Source organism: Lissotriton vulgaris, chromosome 3_1 (genome assembly GCF_964263255.1).
Source record: "Lissotriton vulgaris chromosome 3_1, aLisVul1.2, whole genome shotgun sequence".
Lineage (NCBI taxonomy): Eukaryota > Metazoa > Chordata > Amphibia > Caudata > Salamandridae > Lissotriton > Lissotriton vulgaris.
The window spans coordinates 591,558,002-591,580,191 of record NC_141689.1 but is presented as its reverse complement, the minus strand read 5'-3'; the positions used below and the strand labels follow the sequence as shown (position 1 = coordinate 591,580,191).

Genomic DNA, 22,190 nt, shown 5'->3' with positions numbered 1-22,190 from the left:
TCTTATGAAAATACTCAGTCGCACAAGTTACGCAAATGCCCGAGGGGCACGAAAAACCATATACTACAAAAGTGGAATGCGAAATCACTAGCAGGTAAGTACTACTCTAATAGGCTTTAGGATCGCTAGGACTGGACTACTGAACCTTCAGATTACTAGCAGGAGGCCTAGGGAGATCGGGTGCAGAGTGTGCACTCTCACGCGGGATGCCACCAAAGTCTATGGATGCTTGATTTCGTAAAGTTAGTGTTATCGGACGAATCCGACTAGATAGAGCTGAAACGAAAAAGGATCTGGACCCTTGGATAGTTAGGCTATGCTGGAGCACCGAAATGCTGAGTTTACCTAGCCCATGGGCTGCGGCTGCAAGGTCTGGAAAGACGTCGGGAATCCTCGTTGCAGTCTATGGAGCCTGAAAGAAGAAGTTGCTGGCAGGCGACCAGTGAAGAGATTCGGAGGGATCCAAGCCTGGATTGGTGATGGAGGATACCTGTAAGCAGAGGGGACCAAGTTCTGAATCACTAGCCAGTGATTAGATGGGCACCAGGATGGCACCAGATGGAGTCACCTCGACCAGGTGAGTGGGCGACGCTGGGCTCTGCAGTCTCACGGACCAGGAGGCGTTGTCGGCGACCAGGATGGAGGTGCGAGCTGTCCCACGAAGGTATCTGCTGTCGATGTCGCTGGACCCAGGATTGGGGCAACAAGTCTTGGCAAATGCAAGCCCACGCAGTGGACTTAAAATGGCGTCTGGAGTGGACCAGGAGGGTCCGGGGTGCTCCTCTGTTGGAGGGGAGCAAGGGCCAGTCTGGAGCAACCAGACCAGCGGTGTTGTCGTCGTGGTGCATCGTCAAGAGGGCCACAAGCCAGCAGGCAAGTAGCCGGACAACGCGGTGAGCAGCAAAGAGCAGAAGGGCCCCACGCAGATCTGGTGGATGCTGGGGGGCTGGACTTCGGTGCTGGAGCTGCTCAGGGTTAGGGCTTCCCGAACCCCAAAGCACTCACTCGAGGATCCCTCGGCGGTCGTGCTGAATAAGCGTCGTGCAGTTCTGAAGATGGCCGGTCCCTCGAGGTCTGGTCACACCCACGGATCTCAGCTGAGCTGACGATGTAGGTAGAGGTCAGAGGTGCCAGGGAAGCCGGGTCTCGTCGTGCTGGTCGTTCGGATTCCGGAGGAAGGACGTGCAGCAAACCGCAGTGTTCTTAGATGGTGCCAGCAGATGCAGGGTGACTACTCCTTAGTCACAAGGGAGAAATCTTGAGAAGTCTTGAGTTCCTTTCGTAGAAAGTAGTTTCAGGATTCAAAGATGATCTAATTTGGAAGGGGGACCGCTCCTATCTTTATAGTAGGAAAAGTGGCTGGCACGCGACTAGGTCCTGCCCATGGGTGGGACCAGGAAGGGGGGTGGTTACACCCCTCTCCCATGCCGGACTTTCCCCAGCTGAGGGGCTGGTGTGCCCCTGGAACTGGTTCTAGCCGGCAGATGCATAGTGAGCACCGGGGTGCCACTTGCAGTCACCTTCCTCTAAAGCCCTGCTCACCCAGGATACACAAAACCCTATCTGGGATGGTGCTAGCACCGCCCCTGACAGGAAACCCTTTGTCCAAGCCTCCCTCGCTGGAAGGACTCCCAGCAGCAGGAGGTCAGACTTGTGTCTGTGGTGGCAGCATCCATTTTGTGATGCTGAGGCTTGAGTTAACTTTAACCGGGGTTCACAGTTACATACATGTTGTGTCCCTCTAGAAGGGTGGAATGCTAACCCCGTCGCCAGAATTGGCGAGGGGTTAGTATTCCAATTCATATGACACCTTACTCGACAATGTTTTGATAAAGCGATACCAGAGTTGTCATATAACCGCGTGGATTATAATGCACTTAAGAGTATATGGTATGCGTTATCATGGAACAGCTATTAGGACTCGGTTCCGCAAGCTGCAAACGGGCTCAGCTCATGCCAGAGCACCATCTCACACGATTCCAAGCACTCTGCCTTCAGGATTGTCAAGGCCTACCATAGGAGTGACTGATAGGAATACGGGTGTCCATTTTAGGGTTAGATATAGGTATACTATATCTACAGCAAGGGGTGTTTACACCACCTTGCCCCAGCTGTCGTGCAGCCAGCTGTGTCAGATTTAGATGGCCAGCCAGGGGTGGCATAATACATGCTGCAGCCCCTGGTAGGCCCTGGGTACACCTATGCCCTGAGTTACAGGGTCTGATAAGGTGGCCCAGTACCAATTGGTAAATGCACCTAAGGTACGTGTGTCAATTTAGTGAGTGAACAGCAAGGCTGTGGGTCTGATTAGCAGGCCCACAGCCAGAGAAGTCGTAAACCAGTGAAGCAAAAAGCTAAAATCTGGGGTGATCATAGGATTGCAGACCCTACTCTCCTACATGCCCCCCCCCCCCCAAACATTGGGACAATAAACTAACCTTGACCAGGTGAGTCTTCTTGCTCTAAGTGGAAATACCTGGAGAGCCCATCTGCATTGCCATGATCAGTGCCAGGTCTATGCTCCACTGTAAAATCCATCCCCTGTAGGGAAATGGACCACCTAAGCAGTTTGGGGTTTTCACCCTTCATCTGAATTAGCCACAAGAGGGGCTTATGGTCGGTCTGAATCTTGAAATGAGTGCCAAACAAGTATGGGCTCAGTTTCTTCAGGGCCCAAACCACAGCAAAGGCCTCCCACTCAATAGCTGACCAATTTTTCTCTCTGGGGGTCAGCCTTCTGCTTATAAAAGCAATGGGCTGGTCATGACCATCAACATTCAGCTGAGATAGAACAGCTCCCACACCCAACTCAGAAGCATCTGTTTGGACAATGAATGGTTTGGAGTAGTCTGGACTCTTTAGGATAGGTGCTGTGCACATGGCCTGCTTTAGGTCATCGAATGCTTTTTGACAGCCTGCTGTCCACTGAACATTCTTTGGCATCTTTTTACTTGTCAGTTCATTAAGTGGAGTCACAATTGATCCATAATTTCTGACAAATTTCCTGTAATAACCAGTCAGGCCCAAGAAAGCTCAAACCTGAGTCTGGGTGGTTGGAGGAGCCCAGTCCCTGATGGACTGTATCTTGCTCTCCAGTGGCTGAACCTGGCCTCCACCTACAAGGTGGCCCAGGTATACAACCTGTGTCTGCCCTATCTGGCACTTTGTGGCCTTGATAGTGAGACCTGCTGCTTGCAGTGCCTCTAACACTTTCCTCAGGTGGACCAGGTGATCCTCCCAGGTGGAACTAAAGACAGCTATATCATCAAGATATGCTGCACAGAAGCCATCCAGCCCAGTGAGAACTTGATTCACCAGCCTTTGGAAGGTGGCAAGTGCATTTTTCAGACCAAAGGGCATTAACACAAATTGATAATGTCCACCAGGGGTTGAAAATGCCGTCTTGGGCTTGGCATCCTCAGCTAACCTGATTTGCCAGTACCCAGCTGTCAGGTCAAATGTACTTAAGTAGTTGGCAGAAGCCAATCTATCTATAAGCTCATCTGCCCTTGGTATTGGGTGGGCATCAGTCTTAGTGACTGCATTGAGGCCTCTGTAGTCTACGCAAAACCTCATCTCTTTCTTACCACCCTGGGTGTGAGGCTTTGGCACTAGAACTACTGGACTAGCCCAAGGGCTATCTGAGGGCTCAATGACTCCCAGCTCCAACATTTTCTGCACTTCTGTCTTAATGCAGTCTCTAACATGATCAGGCTGCCTGTAGATTTTACTCTTAACTGGCAGTCTGTCACCAGTGTCAACCTCATGGGTACACCAATTGGTTTGACTGGGTGTCAGAGAGAACATATGTCTGAAGGATTGAAGAACTTGTTTACAATCCTTCTGTTGATGGTCAGAGAGGCTGCCACAAAAGACAACCCCATCTACTGATCCATCATCAGGATTCTGAGTGAGCAGGTCTGGGAGAGGGTCACTCTCTTCCTCCTGTCCCTCATCTGTGGCCATGAGCAAGCTCATGTCCTTCCTGTCAACATATGCTTTGAGCCTGTTCACATGGAGCACCCTGTGGGGGCTCCTGGGAGTTCCAAGGTCCACCAGGTAGGTGACCTCTCCCTTTTGCTCAATGATTGTGTGGGGCCCAGACCATTTGTCTTTGAGTGCTGCTGGGGCCACTGGCTCCAACACCCACACCTTCTGTCCAGGCTGGTACACAGTCGGGACAGCCTTTTGGTCATGCCAAGCTTTTTGGAGTTCTTGGCTTGCCTCAAGATTTTTAGAAGCCTTTTCCATATACTCAGCCATCCTGGAGCGGAGACCAAGTACATAGTCCACTATGTTGGTTGCAGGCTTTTTGAGAGGTCTCTCCCATCCTTCCTTCACCAAACACAGGGGTCCTCTCACAGGATGCCCATACAGAAGTTCAAAAGGGCTGTAGCCAACCCCCTTCCGTGGGACCTCTCTGTAAGCAAACAAAAGGCAGGGTATGAGGACATCCCATCTACGCCTGAGCTTTTCAGGTAGTCCATGAATCATCCCTTTTAGGGTCCTGTTGAACCTTTCAACAAGTCCATTGCATTGTGGATGATAGGGTGTAGTGAACTTGTAGTTGACACCACATTCCTTCCACATAGCAGTCAAATATCCTGACATGAAGTTTGCACCTCTGTCAGAGACAACCTCCTTAGGGAAGCCCACTCTGGAGAACCCTCCAACTAGGGCTCTTGCCACAACAGGTGCTGTCGTGGTCCTAAGGGGAATAGCTTCAGGATACCTGGTGGCATGGTCCACCACCACCAGTATAAACTTGTGCCCTGATGCTGTCTGGGGTTCCATTGGACCAACAATGTCAATCCCCACTCTTTGAAAGGGCACCCCCACCACAGGCATTGGTATAAGGGGAGCCTTTGTTGTGCCACCTGACTTGCCACTGGCTTGGCAAGTGACACAGGAGCGACAAAACTCCTTGGTATCTTCATTCATGTGAGGCCAGTGAAAGTGTGAGACAATTCTGTCCCAAGTCTTATTCTGGCCTAAGTGTCCTGCAAGGGGAATCTCATGGGCCAAGGTGAGAAGGAAACCTCTCAGAGACAAGGGGATGACCAGCCTCCTGGTTGCACCAGGTTTGGGGTCTCTTGACTCAGAGTATAGGAGTCCATCTTCCCAGTATACCCTGTGGGCACCTGTGGCGTTCCCTGCAGCCTCAGCAGCAGCCTGCTGTCTGAGGGGTTCAAGAGAAGGGCAGGCTAACTGTGCCTTCCCCAGGTCTTCTCTGGAGGGTCCCCCTGAACCCAGAAACTCAACCTGATCAGGTTCAAGTTCTTTAGGCTCAGTTTCCCTCATCTCTAAGTATTGGGACTGGCATCAGGGGATATATCCACATCCCCTGTACAGACAAGGACAGCCTGAGTGAGTGTGCCAACTAAGTTGTCATACCCCTCAGAACCCAAGGTTAACCCAACTAATCCCTTGGGAGGTGCACTACCACTGCTGACTGTACTAGGGGGTGCAGGTGCCTTAGGGGCTGCAGTGGCAGGAGTTTGCCCTCCTTTCTTGGTGCACTCACTAAACCAGTGAGTTTTACTTTTACAGTATTGGCACCACCTTTTAGACTGGCCTTCTTGAGTCTTCTTCCTCTGGGAAGCCAGACCCCCACCCTCTTTGGTTTGTTGGGGACCTGTCGAAGACTTCTGGTCATTTTGTTCACCTTTGGTATTATTACCGTTCTGGTCTGCTTTCTTCGGACCACCCTGGTTCTGGCCCTGGTTCTGCTTAACCCTTGTTGTGACCCATCTGTCTGCCTTCTTTCCCAATTCTTGGGGAGAGGTCAGATCTGAGTCAACAATGTGCTGATGCAACAACTGGTTCTGACAATTGTTTAAAATCTGTTCCCTCATGATCAGATTGTTCAATCCTGTATAATCAGTAACCTTACTGCCCAGCAACCAGCCCTCCAAAGCCTTAGTGGCACAATCCACAAAATCAGACCAATCCTGAGCCTAAGTTTTCTGGGTATCCCTGAACAGCAACCTGTACTGCTCAGTGGTTAAGCCAAACCCATCTATCAGTGTACTTTTCAGGACTTGGTAATTGTTAGCATCCTCAACTCTAGTAGTGAAGAGCTTATCTCTACCTTTGCCTTCAAAGGAGAGCCACAAGACAGCTGCCCACTGACTCTGGGGGACGCACTGGACAGTGCAGGCCCTCTCCAAAGCAGTTATCCATTAGTGGATATCATCCCCTTGTTTAAAGGGGGGCACTATCTTACTCAGGTGTCTAGTGTCTAAACTCCTGTCCTTTTCTCTAGGTAAAATGCTGCCACCAGTGGGATCTAGCCCACATAACTTTTGCTCTCTAGCAAGGGCAAGTCTCTCTTTGGCCAGGGCAAGTTCTTCCCTTTCAATCCTCCGATTGACTTTCCTCATCTTTGCTTCATGCTCTCTTCTCTGAGAGGATGTCATCCCTCTGTGAGAAGAGGTCTGAGAGCCATTGGTTCGAATGGATCTGTTAGAGCCTCTGGATAGAGACCTAACTCGTCCACTCCCAATGTTAAGCCTGCCTGAGCGTGGCCCTGGAGGGTCCCCCAAGTCCATTCTCATGCCTGCTTAAGTTGGTCCTGGTTAGTCTACTGACTTCTACCTGTCCCTTGTCTGCCTCATCCCCTGACAACTCCTGATCCTCCTCCTCTCCTTCACTAACTGTTCCATTGAGTTGGAGGTCAGGGTCACCAGTGGTTCTATCTAAGGGAGGCATGTTCCCATCTGGATGAGAAGGGTCTGTGTTAGCAGTCCTCCTGGCATCATATGTCTCTAAGAGACCAATCAGAAAGGGAATGGTAGGGTTAGAACCCTGTTTTAGCTTCCTGGATGTACAGATTTGTCTCATCTCCTGGAAGCTAAGAGCAGCATATCGTGAAGTGACCTATGGAGGGTCCACTGACACAAGGGGGGCTTCTGAGTTCCCTCCTTTGTCCGACATGCTTCTAGTGTGGTATAAGTGATGCACCTACCTACACTATTTGTTTGCCTACTGATCCCTTGCTAAGAGTTGTAGTCGGGGTGTGCTAGGCCCTGTTGAACTACAACAGCTGGTTCAGTAGAACTCAGAGTATTCTAAGCTAAGTTATATGTACCTTAATACTTATGTGATCTTTCACAATGATATTCTTAGGATACGTGTGGTAAAACAACAGCAAGCTCAAACCCCAACCGCTGCTCACCAATGTGAGAAGTTGGCCTGATATGCAGTGCTCACTATTCTAGTGATCACTATGTATCAGTCCAAACAACCCTTATTGATGATTGGTTGTAAGTCAACCGATAGACCAGCTATCCTAGTAGCATGGACAAGAGCAGTCTTTAGGCTAAACTCTAGAGGGCGTGTTAAGCCAGCTGTTATACCACCACATATACCCCTTGAACACCAAGTGAAAGGACACCACACAAGTTGTTATGAAAATAAAGTATATTTATTTAGAACACAACAACCCTGGACTCTTTATGAGGACAGGGTGCTAAGCACAATACAAAACTCTTATGAAAATACTCAGTCGCACAAGTTACGCAAATGCCCGAGGGGCACGAAAAACGTGGAATGCGAAATCACTAGCCGGTAAGTACTACTCTAATAGGCTTTAGGATCGCTAGGACTGGACTACTGAACCTTCAGATTACTAGCAGGAGGCCTAGGGAGATCGGGTGCAGAGTGTGCACTCTCACGCGGGATGCGGGACAAAGTCTATGGATGCTAGATTTCGTAAAGTTAGTGTTATCGGATGAATCCGACTAGGTAGAGCTGAAACGAAAAAGGATCTGGACCCTTGGATAGTGAGGCTATGCTGGAGCACCGAAATGCTGAGTTTACCTAGCCCAGGGGCTACGGCTGCATAGGTCTGGAAAGACGTCGGGAATCCTCGTTGCAGTCTATGGAGCCTGAAAAAAGAAGTTGCTGACAGGCGACCAGTGAAGAGATTCGGAGGGATCCAAGCCTGGATCGGTGATGGAGGATACCTGTAAGCAGAAGGGACCAAGTTCTGAATCACTAGCCAGTGATTAGATGGGCACCAGGATGGCACCGGATGGAGTCACCTCGACCAGGTGAGTGGGCGACGCTGGGCTCTGCAGTCTCACGGACCAGGAGGTGTTGTCGGCGACCAGGATGGAGGTGCGAGCTGTCCCACGAAGGTATCTGCTGTCGACGTCGCTGGACCCAGGATTGGGGCAACAAGTCTTGGCAAATGCAAGCCCACGCGGTGGACTTAAAATGGCGTCTGGAGTGGACCAGGAGGGTCCGGGGTGCTCCTCTGTTGGAGGGGAGCAAGGGCCAGTCTGGAGCAACCAGACCAGCGGTGTTGTCGTCGTGGTGCGTCGTCAAGAGGGCCACAAGCCAGCAGGCAAGTAACCGGACAACGCAGTGAGCAGCAAAGAGCAGAAGAGCCCCACGCAGATCTGGTGGATGCTGGGGGGCTGAACTTCGGTGCTGGAGCTGCTCAGGGTTAGGCTTCTCGAACCCCAAAGCACTCACTCGTGGATCCCTCGGCGGTCGTGCTGGATAAGCGTCGTGCAGTTCTGAAGATGGCCGGTCCCTCGAGGTCTCGTCACACCCACGGATCTCAGCTGAGCTGACGATGTAGGTAGAGGTCAGAGGTGCCAGGGAAGCCGGGTCTCGTCGTGCTGGTCGGTCGGATTCCGGAGGAAGGATGTGCAGCAAACCGCAGTGTTCTTAGATGGTGCCCGCAGATGCAGGGTGACTACTCCTTAGTCACAAGGGAGAAATCTTGAGAAGAAGTCTTGAGTTCCTTTCGTAGAAAGTAGTTTCAGGATTCAAAGATGATCTAATTTGGAAGGGGGCCCGCTCCTATCTTTATACTAGGAAAAGGGGCTGGCACGTGACTAGGTCCTGCCCATGGGTGGGACCAGGAAGGGGGGTGGTTACACCCCTCTCCCATGCCGGACTTTCCCCAGCTCAGGGGCTGGTGTGCCCCTGGAACTGGTTCTAGCCAGCAGATGCATAGTGAGCACCGGGGTGCCACTTGCAGTCACCTTCCTCTAAGGCCCTGCCTACCCAGGATACACAAAACCCTGTCTGGGATGGTGCTAGCACCGCCCCTGACAGGAAACCCTTTGTCCAAGTCTCCCTCGCTGGAAGGACTCCCAGCAGCAGGAGGTCAGACTTGTGTCTGTGGTGGCAGCATCCATTTTGTGATGCTGAGGCTTGAGTTAACTGTAACCGGGGTTCACAGTTACATACATGTCGTGTCCCTCTAGAAGGGTGAAATGCTAACCCCGTCGCCAGAATTGGCGAGGGGTTAGTATTCCAATTCGTATGACACCTTACTCGACATGTTTTGATAAAGCGATACCAGAGTTGGTATATAACCGCGAGGATTATAATGCACTTAAGAGTATATGGTATGCGTTATCATGGAACAGCTATTAGGACTTGGTTCCGCAAGCTGCAAACGGGCTCAGCTCATGCCAGAGCACCATCTCACACGATTCCAAGCACTCTGCCTTCAGGATTGTCAAGGCCTGCCATAGGAGTGACTGATAGGAATACGTGTGTCCATTTTAGGGTTAGATATAGGTATACTATATCTACAGCAAGGGGTGTTTACACCACCTTGCCCCAGCTGTCGTGCAGCCAGTTGTGTCAGATTTAGATGCCAGCCAGGGGTGGCATAATACATGCTGCAGCCCCTGGTAGGCCCTGGGTACACCTATGCCCTGAGTTACAGGGTCTGATAAGGTGGCCCAGTACCAATTGGTAAATGCACCTAAGGTACACGTGTCAATTTAGTGAGAGAACAGCAAGGCTGTGGGTCTGATTAGCAGGCCCACAGCCAGAGAAGTCGTAAACCAGTGAAGCAAAAAGCTAAAATCTGGGGTGATCATAGAATTGCAGACCCTACTCTCCTACACTGCTTACGGAGGGTCAAACCTCGGCCGCTGAAATCATTGATTGTGCCATAGATGCAGCCATGACTGGCTTTCGTCAACTAGCTGGGGCAGCAGTCCTGCGCCGTCAAGGATGGCTTAAGGCAACGTCGTTCAGACAAGAGGTGCAGACGAAAGTGCCTGACATGCCCTCGACGGCCAGCACCTTTTTGGTGACAAGATTGATGAGGCGCTCCAAACGATAAAGAAAGACACTGATACTGCCAGAGCACTGGGTACGTTGCAGGCACGGAACCAGTCCTTTCGAGGCAACAAATCTAGGGGACAGTCCTCTTACAGAGGATCCTATCAAAATAGGTCCTCGTATTCCTACCAGAATAAATCTCAGTACCAACAGAAGCAGCAACAGGGTCGTCAGTCTTCTTACGGAAGGTCAAACTTCAGGGGCAAAAATCAGAAGAGGGGCACTGGCGGCCGCCAGTGACCAATTACTCCAGCCAGTCCAGCAACTATATCCCTCATTAAAAATTGGAGGAAAATTGACCCATTTCCTAAACAATTGGCATCTCATCACCACGGATCGGTCGGTACTTCAATTAATAAGATTCGGCCATTCCCTAGAATTCACCACAATCCCTCCTGCAACACCTCCCCGCAGACTGCCACACAAACATCTACGCCTGCTACTCCAGGAAATATCTGTGATGCTGAAGAAAGGAGCATTCAAACGAGTTCCATTGTCTCTAAGAGGGAAAGGATTCTATTCCCGCTTCTTTCTTATACGCAAGAAGGAGAAAAAATTGAGGCCCATTCTAGACCTCAGGGCGCTCAACTCTTTCCTGAAAAGTCAATCGTTCATGATGGTGACGATCCAAGAAATACTAGGCATGCTGGAAAAAGGAGATTTCATGACATCTTTGGATCTCCAAGATGCCTACTACCACATCCCAATCCTCAAGTGTCACAGAAAATTCCTGAGATTCGAAGTGGCAGGATAGCATTACCAATTCAAGGTCCTACCGTTTGGCCTCAAATCCGCTCCGCGGATTTTCACCAAGTGCCTTACACCGGTGGCAGCTTTCCTGCGTCAAATGGGTCACCAAGTCTTCCCCTACCTCGACGACTGGCTGGTAAAGGCACCTTCAGCTGCAGGGGTGACCGAATCCTCCAACGCCTGCACCACTCTTTTTCAGCAGCTAGGATTAACTCTCAATCTCGAGAAATCCTGCATGATCCCTACAAGAAACATCACCTTCCTCGGGGCAACCTTGAACACGGAGTGCGCAAGGGCATTCCCTTCAAAGGAGAGGACAAACAAAATAATAACTCTGGCCACGGCTGTGGCATCAAGGAAGTCCCTAAAAGTTCGAACCTACAAATCACTCCTAGGAATGATGTCTTCTTGTATACTCCTCATCCCTCACTGCAGACTCAGGATGCGCCCATTGCAAGAAGCCCTCACGAACCAATGGACACAGAGTACAGGTTCCTTCGAGGACATTGTGAAGATAACACCACAAATATCCAAGAGTCTGGACTGGTGGAGGAGTCACAAGAATCTGTCTATAGGACTGCCATTCCTACTTCCAGCAACACCTCTGGTGATCACCACAGATGCATCCCTGGAAGGCTGGGGAGCTGTCCTCCAGGACCTTCGAATAAGCGGCAAATGGACAACTCAGGAGAAACAACTCCATATAAATCTTTTGGAACTGAGGGCTGGGTATCTGGCACTACTATTTGCCTTTTTACCACGCATCCAGAACTCCCAGGTGCTCATCAGAATGGACAACACCACGACGATGCACTATCTCAAACAGGGAGGAACGCGTTCGCTCACTCTATCACGCGAGTCGCAAAAGGTCTGGAACTGGCTTGTACTCCATGGGATCACGCTAAGGGTGGACTATGTCCCGGGCAAGGACAACACCATTGCGGACGCCCTAAGCAGACAAAAATCCCTCTCCCACGAGTGGGACCTCGACAAAAGTACACTGGATCACATATTCTCAGAATGGGGAGTCCCAGGAATCGACCTCTTTGCCACCAAGGGGAACGCCAAATGCCCAAACTACGCAAGCTGGCGTCCCCAACCAGGGTCACTCGGAAATGCTTTTTCCATCGGTTGGTTCAGCGTATTTGCGTACGCTTTTCCACCATTTCCGATGATTCCCAGGGTCCTCAGGAAGATGAAGGCAGAGCCTTGTACCCTGATCCTAATTGCCCCGTTCTGGCTGAGGCAGCACTGGTTCTCGGATCTTCATCACCTCTCCATCAGGTCACCGATTCGTCTGAAGCAGCACCCGAACCTACTGACAATGTCCAACAGGCAGGTACAACACCCGAACCTGCAATCGCTCAGGTTATCGTCCTGAGCACAGAGAGTTCTGTAGTTTGAACATCCCGCAGGAATGCAGGGACGTACTGGCAAAAGCAAGAGCGGACAGTACCAACAAAACATACTCTCTCAAATGGAAACGATTCTGCATATGGTGTTCAGAGCAAGGCCTGAGACCACTACATATCACACCCGAACAGATATTGCCATATCTGCTGCATTTGGCACAGTCAGGACTGGCGCATGCATCCATAAGGGTGCATCTGGCAGCTATCTCACGATTCACCAGGACTTTTAAAGGACCGTCTCTGTGGTCCAATAGGCTTGTCAAGCAGTTCCTAAAGGGACTTTATAGATCCTTCCCGAGACCTAGAAGGGTCCCTCCGACATGGCTCCTCAATTTAGTCCTCAACCAACTCACGAAGCACCCTTTTGAACCCATTCATCGAGCATCCATCAAGTACATCTCATGGAAGACGGCTCTGCTACTCGCTCTAACATCTGCCAGGAGAGTAAGCGAGCTACAGGCTCTATCCATTCAGGAACCCTTCATGCAGTTCAAACAGGACAGGGTGGTGCTGAGGACAAATCCTAAGTTCATACCGAAAGTGCCTTCAGACTTTCACCTCAATGAACCGATGGTTCTACGTTCTTTCTTTGCAAACCCTACCACCGCCGCAGAAAGGACGCTACATTCCTTAGACCTCAAAAGGTGTCTAAAGTTTTACATAGACAAAACAAAGACTTTCAGGAAATCATCACAACTATTTGTGGCCTACAGTAGGCCAAGGATGGGTATGCCTCTAACGAAACGGAGCATCTCATGGTGGATCTCCTCAGCGATAGCATTCTGCCATGACAGGGCCGGACGGCCTTTGAGTGCTAATGTTACAGCGCATTCCACCAGAGCGATGTCCACATCAGCAGCACTGTTCGCTGGAGTGCCGATTTTGGACATATGCAGAGCGGCGACGTGGAAGTCACCGCACACCTTCTCCAGACACTACTGCCTGGATGCTGAACTTCAGAAGGATGCAGCAGTGGGCCAGGCGGTGCTTCGCCATCTATTCCAGTGAGGTGAGCCTTCCAACATCCCGCCATCCTGGTATGCACATTTCTTGTCTTTGATAATTTGATTTATGCTATTGTTTCAAAGTCGTATGGTAAAATGACTGTATAGCAGGATTACATCAGAAATGTGCATAATGTATTGCTGACTACTCTGATTCAGGCATGTGAATCTATGAAAGACACCCCTAATACTGGATAAGAAACACGTTACTTACCTGTAAAAGCAGTTATCCAGTATTGGTGTCTTTCATAGATTCACATGCAACCCTCCCGCCTCCCCTGGAAGGACTCACATCTCTCTCTAACTGTATTACGCCTACCTAGCTGGGTGCGTACGAAAATCTGAAGGACTGAGGCTCCTGCCAGGAAGGTTCTAGAGGGAGGTCATAGCTGATTGGCTAGCTCTAAGAGTTTGGTCCTTTTTACATGAGGACAAGGATAGGCTACTAAGGTGAGGCCCTTAGGCCTATTTTCTCTATGTATGTCTATAGGACATTACTTTTCTATGTACCGGAGGCTCCCGTCTCGACGACGGGGAATGATTCAGGCATGTGAATCTATGAAAGACACCAATACTGGATAACTGCTGTTACAGGTAAGTAACGCGTTTCTTGCATGGTCACCCCCTAACTTTAGGCCTGATATTTGAAGCACTTTGACTGAGTGTGCCCTGGGTCCCTGCCAATCTTTTTCCCAGGTCCTGTGTTCTTTCCCAAAACAGTACCAAAATTGATACTCCTCTGGCTCGCATACAAGTACCTTGTAAAAGGTACCAGTGATACCAACAGCTTTGTGACCAGGGAGGGTCCCATAGGGATTCAGCATGTATTGTTCCCCCCTAAAGGACCCCATACCAAACACATACACCCTGACATTGCAGGCTATGTGTTGTGGTGTCGCTAAACTAAGTTGACACAGAACACCTTCCTGGGTGTCATGCTTACCCACCACTGACCGTGGCATAGGTAAGCCACCCCTCTGGCAGGCCTTGAAGCCCTATGGCAGGGTGCACTATACGACAGTTGAGGGCATAGCTGAATGAGCAATATGCCCCTACAGTGTCTGAGTCCATTCTTGGACACTATGTGCAGTGAAGCCATTTTGAGTACATGGTCTGTGAGTTTAACACAAATTTCACAGCTCCATGTTGGTTTTACTGAAGTCTGAGAAGTTTGGTATCAAACTTCTCAGCATAATAAACCAACACTGATGCCAGTGTTGGATTATTATGAAATGCACTCAGAGGGCTTCTTAGAGATACCCTGTAAAAGGACCAGCTTCTAGTGTAGTGGCTTACTGGTTGCTGGCATCCAGCCCGCACCAGACTGCTTTCTGACCTCATGGGGTGGGAGCCTTTGTTTTTGACCTCCGAGAGCACAAAGCCTGCTCTATGTGGAGGTGCTTCTTACCTCCTAGCAGGAACTGCAGTACTTCGTGATGAGCCTCAAAGACTTTCACCTTGTGTTATGCTGATTTGGGCAGCTACAACTAGAGGAGATACCTGCCTCACTGTTCCAGACCCACATTTTGGTTGCAGGACAGGCGGGGAAAATTAGTAAACAGAGTAGGAGTTTCCAACTTGGCTTGGAAAACACTACGGTGGCCAGGAGCTGAGGTGAACCCCTCTCTTCAGAATTCTCCATCTTTGGAGTATTAGGCCCAATAGGAATAGGGATGTACCCCTCTCCCCCAAAGGGAGGGTGCACCCAAATGGTGTAGTCTTCCTAGGGGACAGTATTCAATGGCTATTTCCCCCTTTACCTCAGTAACACACTTAAATCTTTGTTTCTCTGATTAGACGACCTATGAAGAAGGACCGAAGAGCAGTGCAGCAGTGGAAAAGAAGACAACTGACTTGAACCCAGCCCTACCTTCTTGTCTCCTCCAGCGACCCTGCTTAAAGTAATCTGCATTTCCCAGGGCTAGCAATTATCCAGCTACTGCAGAGACCTGAGCTGCCTTCAATAAAGACTCTGTCTCCTGTGGACACCGGATTTGTCCAGCAAAAGCAACCTACTACAAGGACTCCAGTGCCTCCTGGAACCACGAGTCCTCACCACTCTGCACCTTTCGTCCACAGTCCGAGTCCAGGTGGCCCAACGATCAGTAACATCTCCCAGGCGATCCTGACCTGGGATCCAGCGTCGGATGGCTTCTCGTGAACTTTGCCACAACGCTTGCAGCTTCATCTTGAAGGGTCCCACCGCAACCGGATCTAGTGAGAGAATCCCAACGCCTAAAGACACCCCTGCACCGCAGCAACAAGGCTTTGGGGTGCCCAGCAGACTGTATCCTGGCATCCCCCCACTATCCAACTCACCCCCCAGTTGTTGGATTCCTTCTGCCAGTTTTCTAGACCGAGCCTGCAGCCTTTGTCTCCAACCAAGGATCTCTATTGATTTCTCTAGGGTACCCGATACCCATTTGCACCCTGTGGCCGCTGGTGATGCAGCTTTGGTTCTGCTTGGTGGCCCCTACAGTGCTGACATCAACCCCCCAGAGCCTGTGTCCCTGGGCCGTGGGTGCTTACCGACATCCGAAAAAGGGAAGGAAACTCGGAGCCGACCCTTCGGGCTCCATACGCAGAACCGCAGCACTGGCACTATCCGCATCCCTACGCAAAGAGCGACAATGGTTCTTCACCTTTTACTTGAGCTCCGGCGTACCTGAAGTCTTGGATGACGAGTGGTGGTGGCAGCGGTGGCGGCTCCATGACCGGTCCCTCGACCGGGACCTCGAATGGCACAGAGCCAACTTCCAGGCCTCGAGAAGCTTTCGGGACCACTCCCGCAAAGACTTTGGATTCATGGTCCTGCAGTCGGAACACTATTTGGGATCGTGGTTGCATTCCAGGCACCACAGGCAGACACAGTGCTGATCGTCACCGACATCAGTGTTCGTCAGGAACCACAAGCCTTGAAACCGGGCATCACTGATCTGCACCAGGAGTCAAAGACTCAAAAACGGTGTTGACTAAAGTCGGCAAAAAGTCAGTCAAAAAGTGTCTGGAGGTACTGAAAGTACTGAAGTCCGCGCGCGAGGGCCGTGTCCAAGTAGCTACCGCAACGTCATTCCGGCGACCACGACGCCAACGACTAACGCGGAGTCGACCAACGCCACCTTTAGACGCGCAGGGGTATTGCTGACGAAAAATTCTCTGGATCCAGTCCGACGCCTGGGAGTAATTCCACAGGTAAGGAATCTATAACTAATTGTCTCTTTCAGATATGCCCTCACATGTATTTTAATGCACCCTGCTTTAGGGCTCCAAGGCCTGCTGTAGGGGTGACTTTCATATGAGGCATGCAGTGTATTCAGGCATTGCACACAGGGAGTGTGTAATGTCGCGTTTTCAGAAGTGCTTGATTTCAGTCCACGTGCAGTTTTTATGTCCCTTTGGGTGGCACCATACATACTGCAGCCCATAGGGACCCTCTTTAGTACCCATGCTCTGGGTGCCATAGGTACACTATAACAGGGATTTACAAGGGCGATAAGGTCATTGTCAATTGAGTTACAATTGAATTGAATAGTTTTTAGGGAAAGAGCACTGGCACCTGTTCAACAGAGACCCGGTGCACATCAAGTCAAGAACATCAGAAGCATTGAGGAAAAGGTGGGGGTGAACATGTTCAAAAGGGCTCTAACCTACTCTTAAAGATTGCACATTTGTCTCTTGGTCATTCAATGTATGTCAAGAAGATGACCTGATTGTCTAAAGCTTTGTTGCTTTATCGGTCCATTTTGAGGCAAAATGGGTCATCAAAGATCTGTTTGATGTTGAAATGTCATTTAAAGTCTAGAATACCTGCCCCATAACCTATGATCAGTCCACCTAACCAGTTGGCCCCTGCCAGTAGCTTGACCATGCCTGAACATGAGTTTTCGACATTGGGTGATTTGATGTTTCTTAACACTCATAAGGCAGAGGCTTTCCAAGGGACAGACTGTACCATTACACATCCTTCTGCTAACATTCAAACAAAAGAGCATCCTGAAATGCATACACTCTGCTTTAGGTTGGTGGAATTCTCAAGTCATTTTAGTGGGATGTCTTGAGACTTTTGTTGATAGGAGATGAGGAACAGTTAAGACCTTCAAGTCCTTTTCCTCCAAATTACCTTGCTTGTTTTATTTATGTACAAAGATGGGCAGCTGATGTTCTTGGCATTCTTTGAACCGTACTCGCTGGCAGTAGTTTCAAGACTTTATACTTAAATTGCATCCAGAAATGGCAAGCAGGCAACATACTGGAGTAAAGATCTTAACAAAGAATCATAAAAAGATGCCTGAAGTCCTGGTTCAGCATAATGCACCACCAGGAGAGTTCCTAAAGCAGATTGCGGAACAATATCAACAACATTGCATAAACAATGATATTGATCATTGTGTTCCTGAGCATGATAATTTTCTGCATACACATAATCTTAGGAACAAGACCACATCCATCTCTGGCAAGAATAGCTAAATAAATAGTGAACCCAAGCTAGCACTGCGATGTAAGATCTCACCATTTGACACATTTTGATGTGGTAGATACTGGACAGACGGAAAGCTATGTAAATAACCAATCTCAATGGTGTCCATTGAGATGGGCGGGGAGGGTGGAGGGCTTCCTCACGGGGACAGGAGCGTACATACCAAGAATAAGATAACAATAAAAGTGGAATCTTGCAGAAGACCATCACCACTACTTCATTCTCTGGAGCTTATTACAGAGTTTTGAGTTGTAAAATATTTGGAAACTTTACCATTTGAGACCAGTACGATAATATTGATGCAGAGGTCATAACACTGTGATATTTGATGTGGAAGCTGGGTCCAACTAATATCAAGTTGTCACACTTAGAAGTACATCCTTAAATACCCATGCTTTTCCTTACAGAAGCCAATCACCTTTTGGGTAGGAACAATGTGTAACTGCCATGAATAATTACTGCACAACATATTCACTCAATAGCACACGCAACACCTCATCCTTATTTTGTCAAGAGAGCTAAAAAAAATTGACTTTGCATCCAATTATAATTTTCCTGCTTTTTTTTTTTAACAGGAAGTGACATAGATCATATTTATTTACTGAAATGCTTATGCCCCTTTGTTCTAGCCTCCATAGTATTAAAGCTTTAACATTGCTCAACTAGTAGGGAAGAATTAAGAATGTGCTGATGGTGCAGTGAAACCTCATGTTAATTCTGGAACTCTTAATATTTGGTCTTCGTCCTTCACAGCTCATTTCCCACCTACTTCCTACTGCCATGTGCTGTGCTCCCTTCTTGAAAAATTGAGGGGAAAAAGTTACGTGCAGGCTTGGCGTGCTCCGAAGCTGTGAATCTTCAAATTTTGAAGCCACTTCCTTAAAGGCATAAGCAACCAGGTTCCCAATCAGTTAATGAACATTGTGAGCAAGGATTTAGAGCAGCAGCAACATTTGTCCTCATCTTTGTAGGGAAAGTTGCAGGACAAGTGACTATTTTAATTAATTATAATTTTATTTTGTGATCTAAGCAGTTTATATAAACTCTGTGTATTGCTATCCTAATTGTTTTCTCATAAATGTTCTGTTTTAATACTTGGTTAAAGGTATGAAGGACCTAGTCAAGACGTATGAGGCTCCTAAACCTGAGGATGTTGCATTATTGAAGCCAAAATTAGAGAAATGTCACAAACATGAACTTTCTTTCAACACTAATTTGTAAGTATGACGCCTTTTAGTATTTTATTAATTGATTTTTTAAATTTAAGATAAAAAAATGCTAAGAGCCCAGGTGACATTGCATATCTGAGTAAGAGGAACTATTGATCACAGCCAACTTTTCAATCATCTTTATATGCAGATTTTGTTTCAGGCTGTTTGCATCAAAGGGCTCTGAAATATTGCTTGAGCAACTGGGGCAGGCGTCCAACCATTCTTACGAAGTACTTCAGTCAATAGGTACTTTGAATGTTCCCAACATAAATGAGAATAGGGCGAGGGTGCGGACACATAAGAGTTCACTACCTGCTTGGTGAACAGAGGAAGACTACAAGCTTGCTGAATTTGAGACTCCATATACCAGTCCGCCAGATCGGGAAGAGCTTTCTGCAATAAGCTGGCAACGAAGGCCCGGTGGATCATTGTCTCCTTTTCCTCCTGGTATTCCGAATTGCCTGAGGTTGTTCCAATATTGCCTGTTCTCCAGATCCTCAATTTTACTTTGAACATATGTGAGTTGATGCTTATGCTCTGTGATTGTCTTCGTTGTTGCTGTACGTACTGCCTCTGCTCATGCTACTTGTAGTTGAAGCTCAGCCATATCCAGAGTTAAATTAGCTATTTTGCTGATTACTTCCGTTAAAGCTTGCTGCATGGCCTTATTACCCTCTTTAACTTACACGTAATGCTCCAAAGCCTCAGCTCTTTGAATCTGTTAGAGCTGAAGGATAATTGATAATAAGGGCTCCTATACATCCATTACATTCTCCTTATCTGTCTGTTTCTTCCCATCTGCTACTAAGGTAGCAGGAGGGGTCCCACCATGCAATGAACAACTTGAAGAATCCAAGGGACTATTTGTCACATATCCGAGTATAACTGTAGGGCTCAAAGTTACGCTAGCATTAGAACTTAGTATTCAGTTAGTGGTTGCGTCTTGTCACCTAGTGGAAATAGGTGGAGCTCAAGGGCCCGCCCGCTTTTGGATAGTCTTGAGATCAAGGTATTCACCTCTCCCTTAGAAGTAACTCACTTTCGGAGGGGGCTTTCATTAGACCGCCGCTTGGGCCACAGAACTAAGGAACTGAGATCAGGACTGCAAGCTTTCTGGGACATCCTAGCGCTGTGGCAGGTTTTCCCAATCTTTGCTTTGATCTGCCTCTTCTCAGGAAGCCCCTCTTTCTCAATAACCTCATACTTCCGTGATAAGGAGCTCTGGGATGTCCCCTTAAGAGGATTCTGCTGTAACTTTGGTCCAATTACATCACCAATCATGATTCCGTTCTTTTTTACATGGGCCAGCACGATTGAAGGTTATCAAGAATGGAGGGCCACAAGTTTCACAAGCTCTCCCTCAATGGTGGCAAGGGACTTCATAGTCTTCCGCTTAGCCCTAATTTGGACGTCTAAACTGATTGGAGGGGGCGTCCTAAAGAAATCATGGGCATGATGAGTTCTATTATTGAGGGATAGCTTGTTAAAAATATTTCTGCGTTGTGATGCAGGTGGGGGGGGAGATGAGGTGTGGTCCTCGCAGCGCTTCTAGGGGGCTGTCAAAGCAATTGACAGCATAGGGGGGTGGATGATTCCCGTTCATAGTCGCAGGGTGGGTTGGGTTGGGTTTGGGGGGTCTCAGGGTTTCTTGGTGGGCTCCACAGCTCGGGTTGGTGGGGTTTTGGGGGCAGTCTTAAGAGTCAGACTCATTGGAAACTGTATTCAACATTTAACATAGAGAGGAGGGAGGGTGGCAGTCTGAGATGGTGGCTAGGTCATAAGGTCGGATAGTTGGATTAGTCAATGACTAGTTTAAAATTAATGTGTTGGAATATAGCACAGTTAAATCAGGTGAGGAAGCTACAACTAATATGTGAGGAACTAGCAGCATACAAGCTGTAGAATGTTGGGGGACTGGAACCCATCTGGCATTTAAAGATTAGTAAGTATTGAAGCAGCTGGGGTATGAACCGCTTATATGCACTTCTCAAACAGTGTCTATACGGGGTTGCTATAATGAAAACTGAGGAACTAGTTGCTAGGGTTCTGAGAACTGCTTCTGATAGCAGTGGCAGATGGGCTATAGCACAGCTGGTTATTAATGGACAGACTTATACCATTTGTGTGGTGTGTGGCTCTAATTTGGACGATCCTGCAGTTTTTGATTATTTAAATTTGGAACTGCTGGATTGTGGTGGATATTGATCCTAATAGGGGACTTTAACTGTGGAATGGACTATCATATAGATGCTACTAATCGACAAGCTAGTATTAGGATTGGTGAAACACGTGTATCTATTATGAAAAGCATGAGATTGCATTGAGAACTTTGTTCCCCTTGATACCTGGCTTTACTTACTATTCTGCACCACGTTCTCAAATAGATTTGATTCTGATATGAGGACAACTGTTGGAAGGGGCATCTATTGAGCTCTGCCCAAAGGTTACCTCAGACCACAACCCCGTTATATTTCAAATGCAACTTAGATTAGCAGAGGAAAGGGTCGGCTGACGACCATTTACATTTCCTCGAAGTCTGCTGGCCAGTATGGAATATTGAGGATATATGAAGCGCCTTCTTTTAGAATATATACTAAACAATAAAGCCAAAGCTCCGATCACAACTGTCTGGGACTGCATGAAAACATATATACGGGGTGAAGCGTCGGTTCATTTTGACTCAAAATGGGGGCAAACAGCAAGAAGAGGCCCAACTTGGGCAGGAATGTTTGATTCTGGAAAAAAAAAGACATTCAGGCAATTCTCTTAAAATATCCGCAGGAGCAGGTACTATATCTAAAACTAATTGAGAGATGACAAATGCTCAGAAAGGGGGCTCAAGAAGAGGGTGGCTGTCATCTATTAGAAAACGGGGCTTTCCTATACGAGTATTGGGGAAAAGCGGGGCGTCTGCTGGCTTATTAGATCTATGATAAAAGAGCAAAGAAATACTATACGTCGGATTATAGGGGAAAGTGGTGCAGTATACATTAACTCTCAATCGGTTATGGAACAGTTTGCTATGTTTTATCAAAAGTTGTATTCTAGATCTGATAGTAACAATCATCAGGCTGCAGGCAAGAACCTGCAGGAGTGTGGTATGTCCTGACTCAATCCGCAACAGCAACGGGTTCTGGAGGGGGAACTTGGCCTCAGTGAGGTTGTGCTAGCTATAAACCCCTTATCCTCTGGGAAAGCAGCTGTGAATGATTCAATACAGTTGGAATTCTATAGTCTT

General features: G+C 48.4%; 1 protein-coding gene across 8 annotated transcripts in view; it reads left to right on the top strand.

Moving 5' to 3' along the window:
• CCNH (cyclin H) overlaps positions 1 to 22,190 on the top strand; it is a 249,184-nt gene that overhangs the window by 172,149 nt on the left and 54,845 nt on the right. For all 8 annotated transcript variants that reach the window (XM_086960869.1, XM_086960871.1, XM_086960868.1 and 5 more), the window contains exon 8: positions 18,847 to 18,958. In XM_086960869.1, the coding sequence (XP_086816995.1) occupies positions 18,847 to 18,958 (112 nt within the window). The remainder of the gene's footprint in view (positions 1 to 18,846; positions 18,959 to 22,190) is intronic.